This window comes from Chanodichthys erythropterus, chromosome 23 (genome assembly GCF_024489055.1).
Source record: "Chanodichthys erythropterus isolate Z2021 chromosome 23, ASM2448905v1, whole genome shotgun sequence".
Taxonomy (NCBI): Eukaryota; Metazoa; Chordata; class Actinopteri; order Cypriniformes; family Xenocyprididae; genus Chanodichthys; species Chanodichthys erythropterus.
The window spans coordinates 14060946-14080000 of NC_090243.1; the positions used below are offsets into that span (position 1 = coordinate 14060946).

General features: G+C 37.7%; 1 protein-coding gene across 14 annotated transcripts in view; it reads left to right on the forward strand.

Moving 5' to 3' along the window:
- Positions 1-19055, forward strand: part of dpyda.1 (dihydropyrimidine dehydrogenase a, tandem duplicate 1) — a 239481-nt gene that overhangs the window by 67879 nt on the left and 152547 nt on the right. For all 14 annotated transcript variants that reach the window (XR_010893848.1, XM_067378763.1, XM_067378754.1 and 11 more), the window contains 4 exons: positions 4302-4463; positions 13884-14080; positions 14603-14684; positions 16176-16263. Coding sequence is in view for 13 of the 14 variants with exons in the window: in XM_067378763.1 (XP_067234864.1) it covers positions 4302-4463; positions 13884-14080; positions 14603-14684; positions 16176-16263 (529 nt within the window). In the remaining variant the exon portion in view is untranslated. The remainder of the gene's footprint in view (positions 1-4301; positions 4464-13883; positions 14081-14602; positions 14685-16175; positions 16264-19055) is intronic.

Here is a 19055-nt window from a genome sequence, read left to right on the forward strand (position 1 = left end):
TTGCTTTCAATAGAGGAAAAAAAAAAACCCTCGGATTTCATCAAAATATCTTCATTTGTGTTCCAAAGATGAACGAAGGTCTTACGGGGTGTGGGATGACATGAGGGTGAGTAATAAATTACATAAATTTCATTTTTAAGTGAACTAACCCTTTAAGACATGCTTTTTTTTGGGGCGGTATATATTGGCACAAATACAAGTAAATTGACTAGCACAAACCTTAGTAAATCACCTTGCATTCTTCATTTAAATACTCTTCTCAAATAAATTTTGCGGAAACTCCTACAAATGCATATGCAATAAGGTCAGCCGCAAAAATAACGCTTTTTCAGCGCTAATTTTTCACTGCGCACCTTAAGTAAATCTTGATAGTAGTTTTTTAATGCAAAAAGAGGGTTTGCTCTGGAACAAGCTATTAGTAAATCTGGCCTTCAGTCTCTAAGTTGCTGACTGCAGTTCACTTAATGGCCACCGGTGTCACTAATAACAAGGGTTTTCTGAATTCTACAAATAGCCCCTTTTCATGATTAATAATAACAAATAAGTTTGGTTTGAAAAATATGTGTTACCATTGGTATTTGTCGAGGATAAAAATGGCCTTCAGCCTGCACATCTTGGTTTCAGGAGGGCAGTATTTCTCCACAATCCACCAAAAGCTCTAGTATAAAACACCCCTTTTTCATGATCCAATCAGTTCCTGGTGGATTATATTCAATTTGTCTCTGAATTACGTCACTTTATGGAAGTAAAATGGCTTGTGTTTGTTTCACTCAGCTTATGAAACACAAAAATGTTGAATTGGCAACCTCAGCTGGTCTCCTTATACTAAAAACACCACACAAGATGTCAGACCTGAGCTCTTCATCAAGATGACAGACATTGCCATTGTAAAAGACATAATTGTGACATCCATAGCCGGTGCAGAACTGCGGTGGTGAACTTTGAGTTATGCTTTTAATAAGAGATCTGCTGTTGGATGCCGTGAATTATTCGCAGGGAATAATGAGTTTTTGTGCTCATTTGTTTGACTTTTGTGGGAGCGTTTTAAAGCTGCACTACAGCGGCTCTTATGGATGCATTGCAACTGTGTATTTGAATATCAGACATTCATTTGAAGCAGGAAAACTGACTTGTACAATCAGCATTTGAATAAAGCCCATGCAAAATATCTTTAATGCGTGTCGCTGGAACAACACTGCATTTCTGTGCCGTTGTTCTCTCAAGGTTTCCGTCATACCGTGCATTCTGTGAAATTGGTGAGTGCCATTGAGGCGTACTGGCCTTAATTCAAGGCTGTCTGAAGAAGAGAGATGTTTCCTGCTTTTTTTTTTTCAGAACTAGACACATGTCAGTCAGGGGGTGATTACTGTCAGAATGGGCTTGTTAGACAAGAGAATGAAGGAATCGAATGAAAAGAGTACGGTGGTACTAGCATAAAGTTTTTTTTCAATCTTGTATATGAATAGAAGTGTTAAAGGTGACATTTTTTATTTAAAACTTTGACTAATAGAAATGAAAAGTAATTTTGAAAGATATTTAAAAGCATGAAGTCATTTCAATAGCCTAATAAAAGCTGTTTTATTTTAGATGAGGCAGGTTGGGTGGGCAGATATTGTTGTGATCACATGACCGGACAAATATTACTCACTTTATTATGGTCGCTGTTGTTTCTTTTGTGTGTGTGTGTGTGTGTGTGTTCTCAGAATAAATTAATCATGGCTGTCTGCAAAAAGGGCTTTTTTGCCAGTATTGCAAGATGCTGCAGCCACGTCGCTGTGTTGGCAAAAAAGTCAAGCTACAGGTTTTATTTTGCTATGCAAATAAAAAAAAAGCCCAGAAAATCAAAAAGCTCACAGGAAAATAAATGATGGTAACACTTCAGTATAGGGAAAACCTATTCACTGTTAACTACAGCTTTTGCCTCAATTAACTCCTAATTTACTGCTGATTAATAGTTAGTAAGGTAGTTTTTGTAGCATTTAAATGTAGGTATTGGGTAGGATTATGGGATGTAGAATATGGTCACGCAAAGTAAGGCATTAATATGTGCTTTATAAGTACTAATAAACAACCAATATCCTAGTAATATGCATGCAAATAAGCAACTACTTAATAGTGAGAATTGAACCTTAAAATAAAGTGTTACTTAAATTGTTAATATTTTGTTGGTTCTCTCTCTCTCTCTCTCTCTCTCTCTCTCTCTTTTTTTTTTTTTTTTTTGTATGACAGCCTGGCCAAAACGATTGTCCTCACAATTTTCATTGCGTTATCACAAATAAATCAACTGACTCCAAGAACAACTAAGCAACATGCTTACAAAATATTTAACACATTTTTAATAATATTTAAAGGGGGGGTTACATGTTTTTTTTTCTAGGCTTGATTGTTTTTTGGGGGCACAGTTTAACATGTCTTAATGCTTCGTTTTTTTTTAAATGCTGTATTTTTCATATATTTTATCTTAATTCTACACCTCTGTTTCCACTGTCATATGGAACGGCTCGTTTGACTTCCTGCTTCTATGAAGCCACTCCCTCCGACATACGCAATATGCTCAGATTGGTCAGCAGGTTGGTTACTGGCCCAGTCTGTCGTGATTCGCTGAAGCGTCCGGAAACGCCACGCCCCTTACCATTCGTAGTTACGCGCTTAGGTGGAAAGTAAATAATAGCGCCTATATTGCTGTATCAAATTGAGCCGAATCAGACCCAGATGAAGAGGAAAAAGTAGAACCTCTGCAATCGCGGCTTTTGAAGGATGTTTATGAATGGTATTTCATTTAGTATTTGTGTCAAAGTGTTTAGATAAGCTGTCACTGCTGTTTGTTAGCTTTCAATATACAGTTTTATCCTGATTAAAGCTTTCCTGTAGTAAATACATGCCTGAGTAGTCGCATTTTTGTAAAGGTAGCGTTTAATTTATAGCATGAACAACTGTTTGTCTATGAACATAGATGTTTGTTGGTGTTTGTTGCACTAGAATTTAGCTAACTGGCTAGCAAAAACAAGTTGCTCTTTGTATACGTCCTAGATGCATTAAAAATAGCAACAGAACTATAACATTACGTTTAAAAGACAAACAATAAAACGTACTTACAGTTTGGGGCTGATAAACAGCAGCTTCTGCTTTTAAAGTGGGAACTGCTTCATCTTTCAGTAAAAGTCTTTGTGTAAATCCAGCATTAAACTCGTGTAGATTCAGGAAGCTGTCTTCAGCACCGCATCCAGTGTAGAAAATATCACAGATTATAATGGGTTCTATATCTTTTGATGCGTCGCGTCACACAGCTCGCGTTCGGTGTAAACAGCTCTTCCGCTTTCATTATGCTGCGCCACATGGCCTCGCCCACTTTGTTGCGTGTTCCCGGGGGCAGTGTTTATGTTAATAGCAAGGGTTTATGATGTCACCAACCCGGGAAGAAGCTCGTTGTAGTCCAAACCACCCGTTTTTGTAGGCAATAAAATGCCATAACTTTAAAAGACAATATCTCCGTGTGCATTGAACTTTCAGCGCTGTAACTTTGCAGATACTGTTTATGCTCAAGCAGCAACATTACCAACTAACTAAAGTTAAAAAAGTGAAATCACATGCAACCCCCCCTTTAAATAAAGGGTGAAGATGTCAATTTTTGTAGGCTGGTCATCAGTTTTGGCCACTACTGTATATATAATATTTACTGCTGTTCAATAGTTTGTGTTCAGTGTAAACTTTTTTAAATAATTATTGCTTTTATGTATTTTGTTACAAAAGATTACTATGATCTATAATCTATATAATCTATAATCTAAGATTTCTATAAATAAAAAAAAAAGGTGTTCTTTTGAACTTGCAATTCAATAAAGAATCCTGAAAAAAAAGTATCACGGTCTCCACAAATATATCAAGCAGCACAATTGTTTTCAACATTGATAACAATAAGAAATGCTCATAATAAAAATAAGCACCAATCAGCTATATTTCAAAAATAAAATAAAAAGTAAATAATCATACCAACCTGAAACTTTTGAATGGTAATGTATGTGACTGATTTGAAGTGCACCATACAGGCCTAGTGCTAGAATATAGATTCAATTCAATTCAATACACCAAAAATATTTTATATTTTATCTCATATTATTTGTTGCATGTACAAAAATGTATGTATATACAAATAGATTTTGGCCAAAATTAGGTATCTTAAAAGGTGACATCTTTTTGCTACCTACATTGTAATAGTATTTTTAGAAATCACATACACACAGCTATCTAGACACATAGCTTGCTAGGTATTGTAAAAGACATTTTTATGTTGATTTTCACAGAATTATTATGGAGCGGCAAGGACCATTTTGTCAGACAACCCACTAGGTTTGACGTGTGGGATGGTGTGTCCCACCTCAGACCTTTGTGTTGGTGGATGCAACTTGTATGCATCTGAGGAAGGACCCATCAACATTGGGGGACTGCAGCAGTTTGCCACTGAGGTAAGACTTTTTTCCATTTTATATATATATATATATATATATATATATATATATATATATATATATATATATATATATATATATATATATATATATATATATATATATATATATATACAGATATATACGTATGTGAGTCAGTGAAGTGATGGGTCATTTTTTTATGTCCAAAGGCCTTAATAATAATTAAAAAAAAAAAAAAAAAAAAGATATGACATCCAAAGTATCTATGGTACAACTAGATCTCTTTTATTGAATCCAAATGGTTTTAATTTTATTTTGCACATATAAAGGTATTTTTAAGATTTTGAAGTGTCAAAAGGTCATTTGGTTTAACCGTCCAAAGGCCAATACAGCCATTTCATTTGTGATATCTTTCATTTGTGATATCCCAAAATATCTTAAAATGTAATAAATGAATGTATTTTTTATTATGGCATGATTTTGTAACATCATATATCAACAAATGTGGAAAATGGTATTAAAATTATGTGTAGAAGTCCTTGCTTTGTTATAAGAAATAATGTCCGGAAAAATTAATTTCATTGATGTCATTCGGAGTAACCAATATAAAGGGACCATTTTGGATCAAGTCACGTGGTCAATATCATGTGACAGGATGTGACATCATTCAGACACCTGCAAAGGATCACCTGGTCATGAAGCAAAGTAATGAACTCTCTTTTAACTATAAGAAAAATTCATGTTTTCACTTGCTCATACGCTTGTCCCGAAACATCAGGTCATTCGGTACAACTGCTGTAAAACATGGAAAACGTTGAAATATTTTAAAAACTTGAACTAAATATAAAAGGTTTGATTGTCCTTTTGTTAGCTAGCTAGCAAGCTAACTAGCTAGTTAGCTAAATATCAGCATGTTAGGACTGTTTGAAAATATCGTCATTCGGTATAACCAAAAGTGTCATTCTGTAAAACCAAAATTTTGGTTAAACAGAATGACTTTTTTGGTGACAAATTTTGTCCATCTTGTAAAAAAAGCAGCGTTAATTGATTATTTAAACTACATAATTTCATTGTTAACACTTAATAATTTAATCAAAATTAATTATCTCCATTATATCTCCTTTTAAAAACCTTATTTATCAATGACCCATACATAGAAATACAGAGTAACGAAATAATTGGTAATCAGGCCATGTTGCATGTTAAATTCAAACCTGCATCGTCCACCTGAGCATCATAACTCAACAAGCGCTAACCGCTGGGCCACAGCTTTGAAAAGATATATTTGAGGTTCTTAGGGAGAAAAATATTTCCTTTTCATTCTCTTATTCCCATATTAGGTTTTATTCAAACTGAATTTGTATTATCATTTTTAGCAGCTCACCTGAGTGAGAAGTCATGTATGCCGTAGGGCAGATGGATTAGATTGCATATGAAGGGAAATTTGCAAAAAAACTAGTAACTCTGAGTGCTTAAGGGTTCGTATATCTAAAAATTGCTGCATAAGAACTATTCCCTTGTGGTTTAGTAGAGTTAACCTGTTAGAAAAGTGTGTATTCTTGTTTCTCTGGTTCCAATATGCTGTCATGAAGAGCTCATGTGGCGTACCAGTGTTAATGAAGTCTCTCAGCTCTAGTCGGCAGCAGTATGAACTCATGATATGTGACACTCTCCACTGCCACAGACGCAGTTCGTCTCAGTGGCCCGGCCTTCTGCCACGACAAACATCAGGTTCACCATTGGTGAGCTGGCGCCTGGGAAAAGATGAGCTTAAACCAAAGGAAGCTGCAGATATTTCATGTCTAAAACACAAGATGATGATTCATACTTCATGTTCAGAGGAAGTGACTTAAAAGGTGCAAGGATGGCGAGGTGCCAGCAAACTAGTTTGCAGTAAACAGATCCGTGAGGAAATTTATAGGAAATCGCGTGGGGAAGGGTCAACGTAAGCATCATTGTAAACCTGAATACATAGAATTAGTTTGGTCACATACATGTTATTTGTTCCTCTGCACAATGAAACATCAGGTGTGTTATTCATTAATTCATTTGTATGTTTATGTTTCTCCTTTTCAGGTGGTACACAGCACTGCGGTAACCGCTTATTAAATAGAAATTAAAGTGCGTGGGTTTGATTTGCTCAACTTGACCCACAATTGTGTGTGTGGCTAAGTGGGAGTTTCCTGTATCTGGTAAAGGTCAATACAGTGTTCCAGCCTTGCTAAAATACACAATATAGCAACAGCGAGGACACAAAACACCTGTTAAAATGCACCTTTTGCTCATATAGCTTTATAATAAGAACACACAATATATTCAGTTATTGCACTATATTTAAATTTTTTTTTATCAGTTACTTGTGGATATAGTGTAGGCCAAAATTGGAATTTTAATTTGCCCTATTTTTATACCAAGATTACCTTTGCCGTTGTCTACCGCTGACTTCATTAACACCGTTAAATATAATCTTTAGCAAAAGTCGAGGTGAATATCATTTTTCTGTACAATATGTATGATTTTTGGATTAAATATCCAAAAACCACTAGAACAATGTTATATATTTTGTTGGCTTGTATACTTACACTATCCCAAATGTTTCCAAGAAAGTAGAAATAAGCAATTTTAACCAGTACATGGATCATGTCCGTGCATTGCATCATATCCTTTTTACCCTCGATTTCCAGTTTTATTTTGTACAAACCAAGGAAACACCAAAGACGCTTAAATATATTATGTATTTTATTAGACAGGTGAGCAACTGTTTAGATACATTCATTGACAGAAAATGAATCATTATTAAATAGCTCAACACAGTAAGTCTTAATGTTTAAAGGTGCCGTAGAACGTCTTTTTAAAAGAAGTAATATAAGTCTAAGGTGTCCCTGAATGTGTCTGTGAAGTTTCAGCTCAAAATACCCCATAGATTTTTTTTTTATTAATTTTTTTAACTGCCTATTTTGGGGCATCATTAGTTATGTGCCGATTTATGCTGCGGCCCCTTTAAATGCTCGCACTCCCCGCCCCCGGAGCTCACTCTTGCCTTAACACTAGAAGTCCCAGAGATTTGTAACCCTCCTTTAGCCAAGTGGATGCTAACTGGCTAGTCTCCAAGAGCTTGCGCTTGCCTTAAACAGCATAAACAAAGTTCACACAGCTAATATAACCCTCAAAATGGATCTTTACAAAGTGTTCATCATGCAGCATGTCTAATCGTGTAAGTATGGTATTTATTTGGATGTTTACAATTGATTCTGAATGAGTTTGACAGTGTTCCGTGGCTAAAGCTAACATTACACACTGTTGGAGAGATTTATAAAGAATAAAGTTGTGTTTATGAATTATACAGACTGCAAGTGTTTAAAAAATGAAAATAACGTGAATACAGTAAGAAACGATGGTAACTTTAACAACATTTAACTGTACATTAGCAACGTGCTTAGCCTGACGTGGTCATACTCAATTCTAGTTCGAATATGAGTCTGATACTGCTCCATTGGGCTTTGATTATGGGGGCGTATTTCAACCGATCCAGGAAAGACCTCAATTGGATAGACATACAACCAATCAGAGCTACAGAGTAAGTGACGTATGTTGAGCGACGCATAGTTGTCAACAGAACTCTTCTTAGCGACCATCGGGGCCAGCTGATCAATCAAACTTTTGCCGAATCCCGTAGGAAGGACGGCAAAGACATCTTTCCCATCGACAAATGCCTTGATCGCGGTCCTCTGTTCCTCTTTTAAAATTAATGCGCTGCCGATATCTTCTATAACGGACGCGATTGCGGAATCTATACATCTCAGTTCTTCAACAGCCATCATTGTTGTAAACTAATTGACCTTTCGCAAAGACTCGCCCCCCTTAGTTACTGTTGCTTTGTCCGACAAGCCGTGGCGCTGTCACGCCACACAGAGTGGAAAATACATTGCGGAGCAAAGAGGAAACTGACAACACATCGGTTACTTATGATATTAAACAAAGTCCCAGCTTTCAAACTGTGTAGTTATTAAAAAATTCAAACAATAAAAACCGTTTTGTGGCTCTTTAATGTGTTGTGACCATGGTCATGACAGATTGCTGTAGCGCCTCAGCTCAAGAGGCTCGTTAACCGATCATCTCTTACTACGAGTACATTTATAGCATCAAATAAACATGAATGAACATAAGAATGAATGTTGTTTCAAAATAGCGGATGCAGCATTCTGATTGGTTATATCGCTTGTCAATCAAACTCCCCAAGCGCTCTTTTATGACGTGGCTGATTACGTTTCTGGTGATAATCTGTCAATCATTGCCCTGACAATGTGATTGGTCCGAACAGTTTCTGTTCGGGCATAATTACTCCTCTACGGATCGAGTCCAGACCAAACTCCCCGACCTCAAAATGTTGTGGGCGGGGCTAAGTTCGGCTGAAATCCAGGCTACAACATGCTAACAAAACATTTAGAAAGACATTTTACAAATATCACTAAAAGTATCATGTAATCATGGATCATGTCAGTTATTATTGCTCCATCTGACATTTTTCGCTGTTGTCCTTGCTTGCTAGTCCGATGATTCAGCTGTGCACAGATCCAGACGTTAATACTGGCTGCCCTTGTCTAATGCTTGAACATGATCTGGCATATGCAAATATTGGGGGCGTACATATTAATGATCCCGACTGTTACGTAACAGTCGGTGTTATGTTGAGATTCGCCTGTTCTTCTGAGGTCTTTTAAACAAATGAGATTTATATAAGAAGGAGGAAACAATGGAGTTTGAGACTCACTGTATGTCATTTCCATGTTATTTAACTATGCCAAGATAAATTAAATTTTTAATTCTAGGGCACCTTTAAATCTCGTTTTCTTGATATACCGCGAGTACCATGTTTTATCATGCCTAATATCGATCTAGCATGCTGCAGTGTGCAGGAAAATTTCTAGTAGTCGCCGTTCGAACGCACAGAGTAGCATTATAAGAGCTTTCAATACACAAATGTATCTAATATGATAAATCAGCGCTGCGTTACCCCACATACGCATGACCGGAAGAAGCAGAAGTGGTGACTGTGGCAAAATAAAAGCTCCACTGCTCTTGTATTGCGCTTGTCTCTCCAGCGGCCTCGTTCTGCTCCAACGGCTTTCAGTCACACTCTGCTTCATACTACAGTAATGTTAACAAATCTTTAATACATTAGCTCATCAATAAATATTATTTCTGCCCGAGTCCTGTCCGATTCTTTTCCACCAGCTGTAGACGTGAAGACAACACCTCCCATGATTCTGCGAAATCAAGGCGTCATCAAGCTATGCCTTTGTTTTAAATAAGCGACCTCTGTTATGCCTTTTAAATGCATAAATGAAGCTAGAACTTATTTAGACACAATTTTAATATTGTCCTTTTACTGGTTATTGACCATAACATTATAATAATCATTGGTTTACCATTTTAATATTATTTTAAATTTGAATATAGACCAGACATTTGAATCATTGGCCTGTTTTCGAAACTTTTTTCTCCCAGTTGTGTAAACATGTTCAAATGAATGCAAACCCATTTAGTGTGAATAGTGTTTGAAGGTTGCTTCATTATTTAGATACAAAAACGGCTTTTATATACCCTTTGTGCCTCTTTAAAGCTTCAGGGTTTCTTCGGAATGTATATAAGCAAGCACACACTACAAATGCAATTTAAAAACACACCCGCTGACATGAATAAGTTTAGCTGGCTGCATTTCAGTTTTGCCGGAGGGTTTGTTTTTCTTTACCTTAAGCAATTTGTTTGCAATTCTAACAGGTTTTCAGGCGGGCATGTCTCTTAACTGACTGCTAGGAGGGGGAAATGGTAAGCACGACAGTTCATTTCCACCCACCTTTGTAACCCGATCCCACCTGTTCCACACAATCACCACAGGCTAAAAAAAAGTAAGCGCTTTGGCATGTTAAGTTTCATTACTTCATGAAGGATAAGAAGAGCAATTACAAAAGCAGCCTCTCTCTTGTGCCACCCACCTCTGCTGTGACTTATTAGACATCTCTGTCTAGGTGGCAGCTCCTCTCTCCTTAAATGTGAGAGGTCAGTCTGGTTATCGAGCCGATAATTAGATAACCTGTGAAAAAGGGGCTATCACAGCCCACCGCCATTCAGCTGCTGCTCCTGCAGTCGGCCTACAATCACAGATAACTTGGTGTCTCTTTTCAATTACAAGGGAAACGCAGTGTTGGCGTCCAAAGGTGGAGGAGCACATTAGCATCTTTAGAGGACTTTGACTAACTCCCACTTACAGTGACAATTTGAGTATTTGCCACTAGGTTTGATTAAGAATTGATTTATAGGTAATTTATACAACAGTTATATGAACTGGTAATATTTTAATGACATTATTATTGAGTTAATCTGCTGAGTTAAAGGGTTAGTTCACCCAAAAATGTCAATTCTGTCATTAATTACTCATGTCGTTCCACACCCGTAAGACCTTCTTCAGAACACAAATTAAGATATTTTTGATAATATCCGATGGCTCAGTGCATTGACAGCAAGAAACTTTAAAATGCCCAGAAAGCCACTAAAGACGTATTTAAAACAGTTCATGTGACTACAGTGGTTCAAACTTTATGTCCCGAAGTGACAAGAATACTTTTTGTGCATCAAAAAAACAAAATAACGACTTTATTCAACAATATCAGGTGATGGACGTTTTCAAAACACTGCTCCATGAAGCTTCGAAGCTTTTGTTTCGAATCATGGTTCGGAGCGTGAAAGTCACGTGAGTTCATCATAAGTGTTTTGTAATTTCAATGATTCACGTGACTTTAGCAGTTTGATACACGCTCCGAACCACTGATTCGAAACAAAAGATTCGTAAAGCTTAGAAGCTTCATGAAGCAGTGTTTTGAAATCGCCCATATAGATATTGTTAAATAAAGTCATTATTTAGTTTTTTTGCCGCACAAAAAGTATTTTTGTTGCTTCATAACATTGAGGTTGAACCACTGTAGTCACATTAACTGTTTTCAGTATGTCTTTAGTAACTTTCTGGGCATCTGAAAGTGTTAATTATCTTGGTGTCAATGAGCCATCGGATTTTATCAAAAATATCTTAATTTGTGTTCAGAAGATGAACGAAGTTCTAACAGGTGTGGAACGACATGAGGATGAGTAATTAATGACAGAATTTACATTTTTGGGTGAACTAACCCATTAAAGTAAATCTGTAAAAACACTAATAGTTTAATAACATTGTTAAATATAGTCTTTAGCAAATCCCAAAACGTACCCCAGGCACCTTTACCTCCATCAGTTCTGCTCTGCTGCCACGTGACTTTTCAGATGTAGTCTGAAGTCTATCATTCAAATGAAGCCATACTAATCTGTCAAGAGACGAGGTTGTGCTTTGAATTGCCACATTGTTTGTTTCATTGAAACCACAATAATATAAGTCTCTGAATTGCTCTCAGGGATTATTAAAAATGCATTGTCATGTAGCAATTTGGGCTTCACAGTCCATGAAACTCATGAATAACTATATTAATATCACCTATAGTGTTGCCTGTTCAGGCATAATATTGTATTAACAACATACAGGTTTTTACATATGGATCTGGCTAATCTTATTAGAAAGACAAAGCATCAGCCCTTCAATTTTACTACTTGTAATGGATATACCGCCACAGGCTCCTCATTAATGCCTGTTTGGATAACTTGCTGCGTTTTTTATGTATCTGCTAACTATCTTTATGTTGATGTCTTTATGTCTGTTGATGCGTTCAGGACGCTGGTGGACTGAATGAGTTTCTGTAATTCCCTTTCCTTTGTCTTTTCATTTGGTTCCTGTTCTTAGGAGCTGAATGAGTTCTTTGTGTTGCTTTTGTCTTGGTGCCTCTGAGTGGGCTCTCTGCTCTGGATTTTAATAGTGAAGTGATGAATCAAATTGCGGCGTGGTTTATGTATTCATGTGTGATATATATATGTATATTTTTTTAATTTTTTTTTTTTTTTCAAATTAAGAGCATGTCGGACTTGGCATTGGTGTTTGTGTAGGATCAGGATCAGACTCCCTAAGCCTGTGGTGTTTCAAAGACAGTTTCTCAATAGAGACAATATCACTTCTTGTCTCTTAATGTGAAAGTGGCGTTTGTCCCACACTCAATCTTTTTTTTTTTTTTTTTTATGCTGTTCACTTTATTTAAACAATTTATTTTGATGTAACAACATTATATCAGGTTTCTGGTTCAAATGTGATTGCTTCATGTTAAATTGACTTGAAACAGTTACTCTTTGATGTTTTCATTTTGAAATAACATGTTTCAGTCAAGTAACCCAATCAAACAGGACTCTTTTCCCATCATTCTTTGCAAATGAGCTGAATTGGGAGAATAAATGTTGAAAAAAGGTGTTATTTTATGCATTTTTTTTTTTAGCAAAACGAGAGACTGTTTGTTTCTATTATGTTGGTATTTAAAAGTTTCTGTTATGTTTGTATTTTTGGGGTTACCATTTTGGTAAAGTGTGGAGCTTGTGATTGGGCTGAGGACCTGCTAGCAAAAATTCAAATTGCTTTAATAATAAAGTCACCAATATGGTAGTGTTCTGGGTGAAACCAGTATTTTGAAACCAGTTATATATTGTGCTATTGTAGATCTTTTACACTTTATGAAATCGATTGAATGTTCTAATGTAATCTCGTTGTATTCTTACAATGACAATAAATTATTATTATTATTATTGAAACCAGCATTTGGACTGCCAACACCAACCATTGTACATGTAAAGAAAAGTTATATTTAGTTTAAGTCAATCACAGGACTAAACGGGAAGCATTATTTGAATGTCAATTTAAATGAAAAACATTTATTTAAGTTAAACTAAAACCATTCATTCAAGTTAAATGAACACCATTGATTCTAGTTAGTTGTACATGGTTGATTCTATTTGGTTTTGCTTGTTTTGGAACATGTGGAACCACAGTCCATGATTAAATCATGCTCAGCCAAAGAGCTTTTTTTTTTTGAGGGCAGCAAAGCTGGTCAACAGCATGCTGCCTGAGGTCCTGAAGATCTGGTTTTCCCACCAGCCTTTGTAACTAGATTGACCAGCAAAACTTGTTTAGTGAGCTTCACCAGAAAGACCTTGCATGACCAGTTTTATAATAGATAGAATGACAGAATGATGGATGGATGGATGGACGCCTACTGCCTAAGCAATTCCAAGATTATCTTGGTCAACCATTTTCACCAGAAAGTTGACCAGCTTCATCAGTTAGGCTTTTTGTTATGCACCAAATGCATTGGCACCAAATCTGAACTAACCAGGATGAAGTCTGAAAGATTATGGAAACTCTTGCTGATTTAAACTGGTTCTTTCAGCAAGTTTTCTGAAGGTTGTGACATATGAATCAAACAATTGGCTCCAATTTCCCAAAGAAGGCACAATTACGACTATACATTGCCTTTTTTTCTGGTCTGTTTGCAGGTATTCAAAGAAATGGGTGTTCCTCAGATACGGAATCCCAATCTCATGCCTCCAGGTCAGATTCCTGAGAGCTATCACTCTAAAATAGCTCTGATTGGCTGTGGCCCTTCCAGCATCAGCTGTGCCTCTTTCCTGGCCCGCTTGGGGTACGACGACATCACCATTTTTGAGAAGCAGAGGTTCATTGGAGGACTGAGGTCTGTAATTACTCTGACCCGTGGTTCATACTCAGAATTCTCATCCTGTATCTAAGATGGTCCACTAAAGGGCATTGTTGATCCGGCCAGCCACAATCAATATGGGGCACATTGTAGAAGGTCAGAATAATTAATGAATGGTCTCTGTAATTGGGAATATTCATCTCTCAAATGCCGAGTTGGGATGAGGTTATCAATTACGTGCTGTTGTATTTCCACCGCTGTTTAGTTTAACCAGCATGTCGATTGCATACAGGGGGCCTTGAATATCCAATGCAACTCAAATCCCATCAGTCTCCGGGAGTATAGAAACAAGGCTCTGGGGTTTGTGTTGGCATTTAGACCAGCACAATTGAAGACTAAATAACCTATAACATAAGAAAGATTTCCAGATATGGAATGATCCTTAGCATTGGGTGGAATTTTTCCCTTTTCTTCCTCCAACTTTTCATATCTCTAGGGAACTCCTTCTTATCTCCTTTCCTTTTTTTCTTGTCTCATTTTCCCCCTCTTGATTTTCAGCTCCTCCGAGATCCCGCAATTCCGCTTGCCATACGATGTGGTTCAGTTTGAGGTGGATTTGATGAGAGACCTAGGAGTGAAGGTAATGAAAACCATCACACCTCCCTATCCTACCCCTCCTCCGTGCCCCTGTGCACTCCCACCTTCCCCTTTTGAAGCCGGGAAGGGCGAGAGGTCTCAGGGAGGATCAGCGGTCCAAATGTCAGCCGCATTAATAAAGAACAATTAAAAGTTGCAATAGGGGTGGCAGACAGCGACAGCCGAGCACCTCGGGGCTGCACGCGTTTGTCTGTTTGTTTCCTGAATGCTTCAGCTACGGGAAAGGGCAATCAATAGTCGTCATCCGGCACACCTGCTCAGGATTCATTTTACACAGGAAATGCTTTTTTTCGCAGTTCGTGAAGAGCTGAGGATGATGGGGAGGGGGGTGAGATGACAGATTTGCATATTCCCTCAGTACCTATAAACAGACTCAGGGAGAACGGGAGTAAATGTAATGCTTTGGAGGAGAACAGACACTTTTCCGACCATCTTTTCCGCTGACACAAGAAAGATTAAGAGACACCCTCCTGTGAAACAAACACGGTTCTATAGGCCTTCAAGTGAGCTTCTTTGTTTCTTTTTTTAATTTCATCTTCCTTCCTTCCTACCTACCTTCCTTTCTATTATGACTTGCTTCTCTTGAATTCGGTCTTTTCCTGCAGACACAAGAAGTCTTGGACCAGGGTTGCCAGGTTTTCACAACAAAGCCCGCCCAATTGCTACTCAAAACAAGCCCAAAACTAGCCCAATTGCATTGGGGGGGTGCATACTGGGTCCCTCAGTAAAAAACGTGTTCTGGTTGGTAAAATCCGCGTTTTTGGCACATTCCAGGGTCTAAATATCATGTTATTTGGGGTGGCTTCAATCCGCTGACATGAAAAATAACCCGCGGCAACAATGTTAAAGTAGCTTAATTCCGTGGGAAAACTGCAGACTTGGCAACACTGTCTAGGACGCCAAGCTGAAACCTCAAACAGACATGCTTCCATCTTTCCTTACTTCTTTCGATTCTTCCTTCCTTAGATACTTCCATCTATCCTTCCTTCATTTTTTTTTGTTTTCTTTTCTTCCTTTTTTTCTTTTCTTTTCTCCTCCACTATTTCCTTTCCTTTCCTTTCCTTTCCTTTCCTTTCCTTTCCTTTCCTTTCCTTTCCTTTCCTTTCCTTTCCTTTCCTTTCCTTTCCTTTCCTTTCCTTTCCTTTCCTTTCCTTTCCTTTCCTTTCCTTTCCTTTCCTCACCCTCCCGAGACCTCTAACAGACATGATTTTACAGGCCTTCAAATGAGTTTCCTTCATTATTTCTTTCTTGTTTATTTTCTTGCTTCTTTCTTTCTTGTTTTTTTTTTTTCCTCCCCAGTGAACAGAGACTTTTCTAACCATCTTTTCCGCTGCCACAAGATGAATTCAGAGATGCCCTCCTGCAATCTCAAACAGACCCTGTTTTACATGTCTTCAGATGAGCTTTTGGTCTTTTATGGAGCATTTCTGTGTTCTTACTTCTATTGATATGGCTTGTTTGAACTCTATTTCAGATCGTCTGTGACCGAGGACTCGGCCAAGATGGAATGACTCTGCTCTCTCTAAAGGAGGAAGGATACAAAGCTGTCTTCATTGGAATCGGTCAGTTTATATGCGTTTTCACACATTGTTTTATTGTCTGTTATGTGGACAGACAAGCATGTACACAGAAAAGATGGAGAAAGTCTGTTTTTCTCAGAATCACTGGCAGCTCTCTGGCTCCCTGTCCTTGTTAATGGCTGTGGATGATCCACTTGACAATTTCTCCCCCTCTACCAGTAACCCCATTCACATCTCGTTTTCCGCCCCACTCCTTGAGCTGCCACTGTTTCTTGCTGTGATAACCTAACAGTGCATGGTTGGGCTGCCCACTGCTTCTCAATGGAGGACACCCTGGATTCTCATCAGATCCCTCTGCCCTGTTCTTTTCCAGCTGAGCCATTCACTGCCATTACATGTTGACCCTCAATGCTCCACAGCATCTTGTAGTATCAACTGAGTCTCAGGATTGAATCCTGCCCAAACAACAGGAGCAAAATCTCTTCTCTTCTCTTCTCTTCTCTTCTCTTCTCTTCTCTTCTCTTCTCTTCTCTTCTCTTCTCTTCTCTTCTCTTCTCTTCTCTTCTCTTCTCTTCTCTTCTCTTCTCTTCTCTTCTTCCATTACTTTGCTCTTTCTTCTTTTTCATTTATTTGTTCATTCATTCATTTATTCTTACTATGTTCCTCCCTTTTCTTCCATTTCTTTCCTTCCTTCCTTCCTTCCTTCCTTCCTTCCTTCCTTCCTTCCTTCCTTCCTTCCTTCCTTCCTTCCTTCCTTCCTTCCTTCCTTCCTTCCTTCCTTCCTTTCCTTTATCTCCTCCTTCTCCTTTGCTTTATTTCATTCCCTCTCTTTGCTTCTTTCTTTTGTTTATTAGGTTCCTTCCTTCCTTCCTTCCTTCCTTTCTTCCTTCCTTTGTCTCCTCCTTCTCCCCTTTGCTTTATTCTTTCCCTCGCTTTCCTTATTTCTTTTGTTTATTAGTTTCTTTCTTCATCCTTATTTTACTTATTTCATTCCACCTCATTTTTATTTCTTTTATGCTTTGTATTTATTTTCCTTCCTTCCTTCCTTCCTTCCTTCCTTCCTTCCTTCCTTCCTTCCTTCCTTCCTTCCTTCCTTCCTTCCTTCCTTCCTTCCTTCCTTCCTTCCTTCCTTCCTTCCTTCTCTTTGCTTTATTTCTTTCCCTCCCTTTCCTTATTTCTTTTATTAATTAGTTTCTTTTTTCATCCTTATTTAAATTCCACCTCCCTTTTATTTCTTTATTTGTTTTGTATTTATCTTCCTTCCTTCCTTCCTTCCTTCCTTCCTTCCTTCCTTCCTTCCTTCCTTCCTTCCTTCCTTCCTTCCTTCCTTCCTTCCTTCCTTCCTTCCTTCCTTCCTTCGTCTCCTCCTTCCCTTTGCTTTATTTCTTTCCCTCCCTTTCCCTTCTTTATTTTGTTTATTAGGTTCCTTCCTTCTTTCCTTCCTTCCTTCCTTCCTTCCTTCCTTCCTTCCTTCCTTCCTTCCTTCCTTCCTTCCTTCCTTCCTTCCTTCCTTCCTACCTTCCTTCTTTCCTTCTTTCCTTCTTTCCTTCCTTCCTTCCTTCCTTTGTCTCCTCCTTCTCCCCTTTGCTTTATTCTTTCCCTCGCTTTCCTTATTTCTTTTGTTTATTAGTTTCTTTCCTCATCCTTATTTTATTTATTTCATTCCACCTCCCTTTTATTTCTTTTATTTGTTTTGTATTTTTTTTCCTTCCTTCCTTCCTTCCTTCCTTCCTTCCTTCCTTCCTTCCTTCCTTCCTTCCTTCCTTCCTTCCTTCCTTCCTTCCTTCCTTCCTTCCTTCCTTCCTTCCTTCCTTCCTTCCTTCCTTCCTTTGTCTCCTCCTCCTCCCCTTTGCTTTATTCTTTCCCTCGCTTTCCTTATTTCTTTTGTTTATTAGTTTCTTTCCTCATCCTTATTTTATTTATTTCATTCCACCTCCCTTTTATTTCTTTTATTTGTTTTGTATTTATTTTCCTTCCTTCCTTCCTTCCTTCCTTCGTCTCCTCCTTCCCTTTGCTTTATTTCTTTCCCTCCCTTTTCCTTCTATCTTTTGTTTATTAGTTTATTTTCTCATCCTTATTTTTACATCCTGTATATATTTTCCTTCCTTCCTTCCTTCCTTCCTTCCTTCCTTCCTTCCTTCCTTCCTTCCTTCCTTCCTTCCTTCCTTCCTTCCTTCCTTCCTTCCTTCCTTCCTTCCTTCCTTCCTTCCTTCCTTCCTTCCTTCCTTCCTTCCTTCCTTCCTCCCTCCCTTCCTTTGTCTCCTCCTTCCCTTTGCTTTATTTCTTTCCCTCCCTTTCACTTCTTTCTTTTGTTTATTAGTTTCTTTTTCATCCTTATTTTTACATCCTGTATATATTTTCCTTCCTTCCTTCCTTCCTTCCTTCCTTCCTTCCTTCCTTCCTTCCTTCCTTCCTTCCTTCCTTCCTTCCTTCCTTCCTTCCTTCCTTCCTTCCTTCCTTCCTTCCTTCCTTCCTTCCTTCATTTGTTCCTTTTTTCCCCTTTTATTTGTTTGTTTGTTATTTCCTTTCTTCTCTCTGGTTTTTACTCTCTATCTTTCTTTCACTGTGTTTACTGACTGTTATCAATATCAGAGGATTATATAAGATGTGACCTTTTGCCATTAGAATCAAATAATGATTATCATATTGGCACTGTCAGTGAGGAGCTTTGCTTTTTATTTTCAAACTGTGTGGCCGTTTGCAGTCTCATCGTTATTATCTTTTCTTTCCTTTTTTTCCCAAAGCCAAGGAAGAAATAAATTTATTCTTGAAGATGATATCTTCTGGCTATATACAATACCTTGTTGCTCACTAAAATTAATCAAAGAGACTCT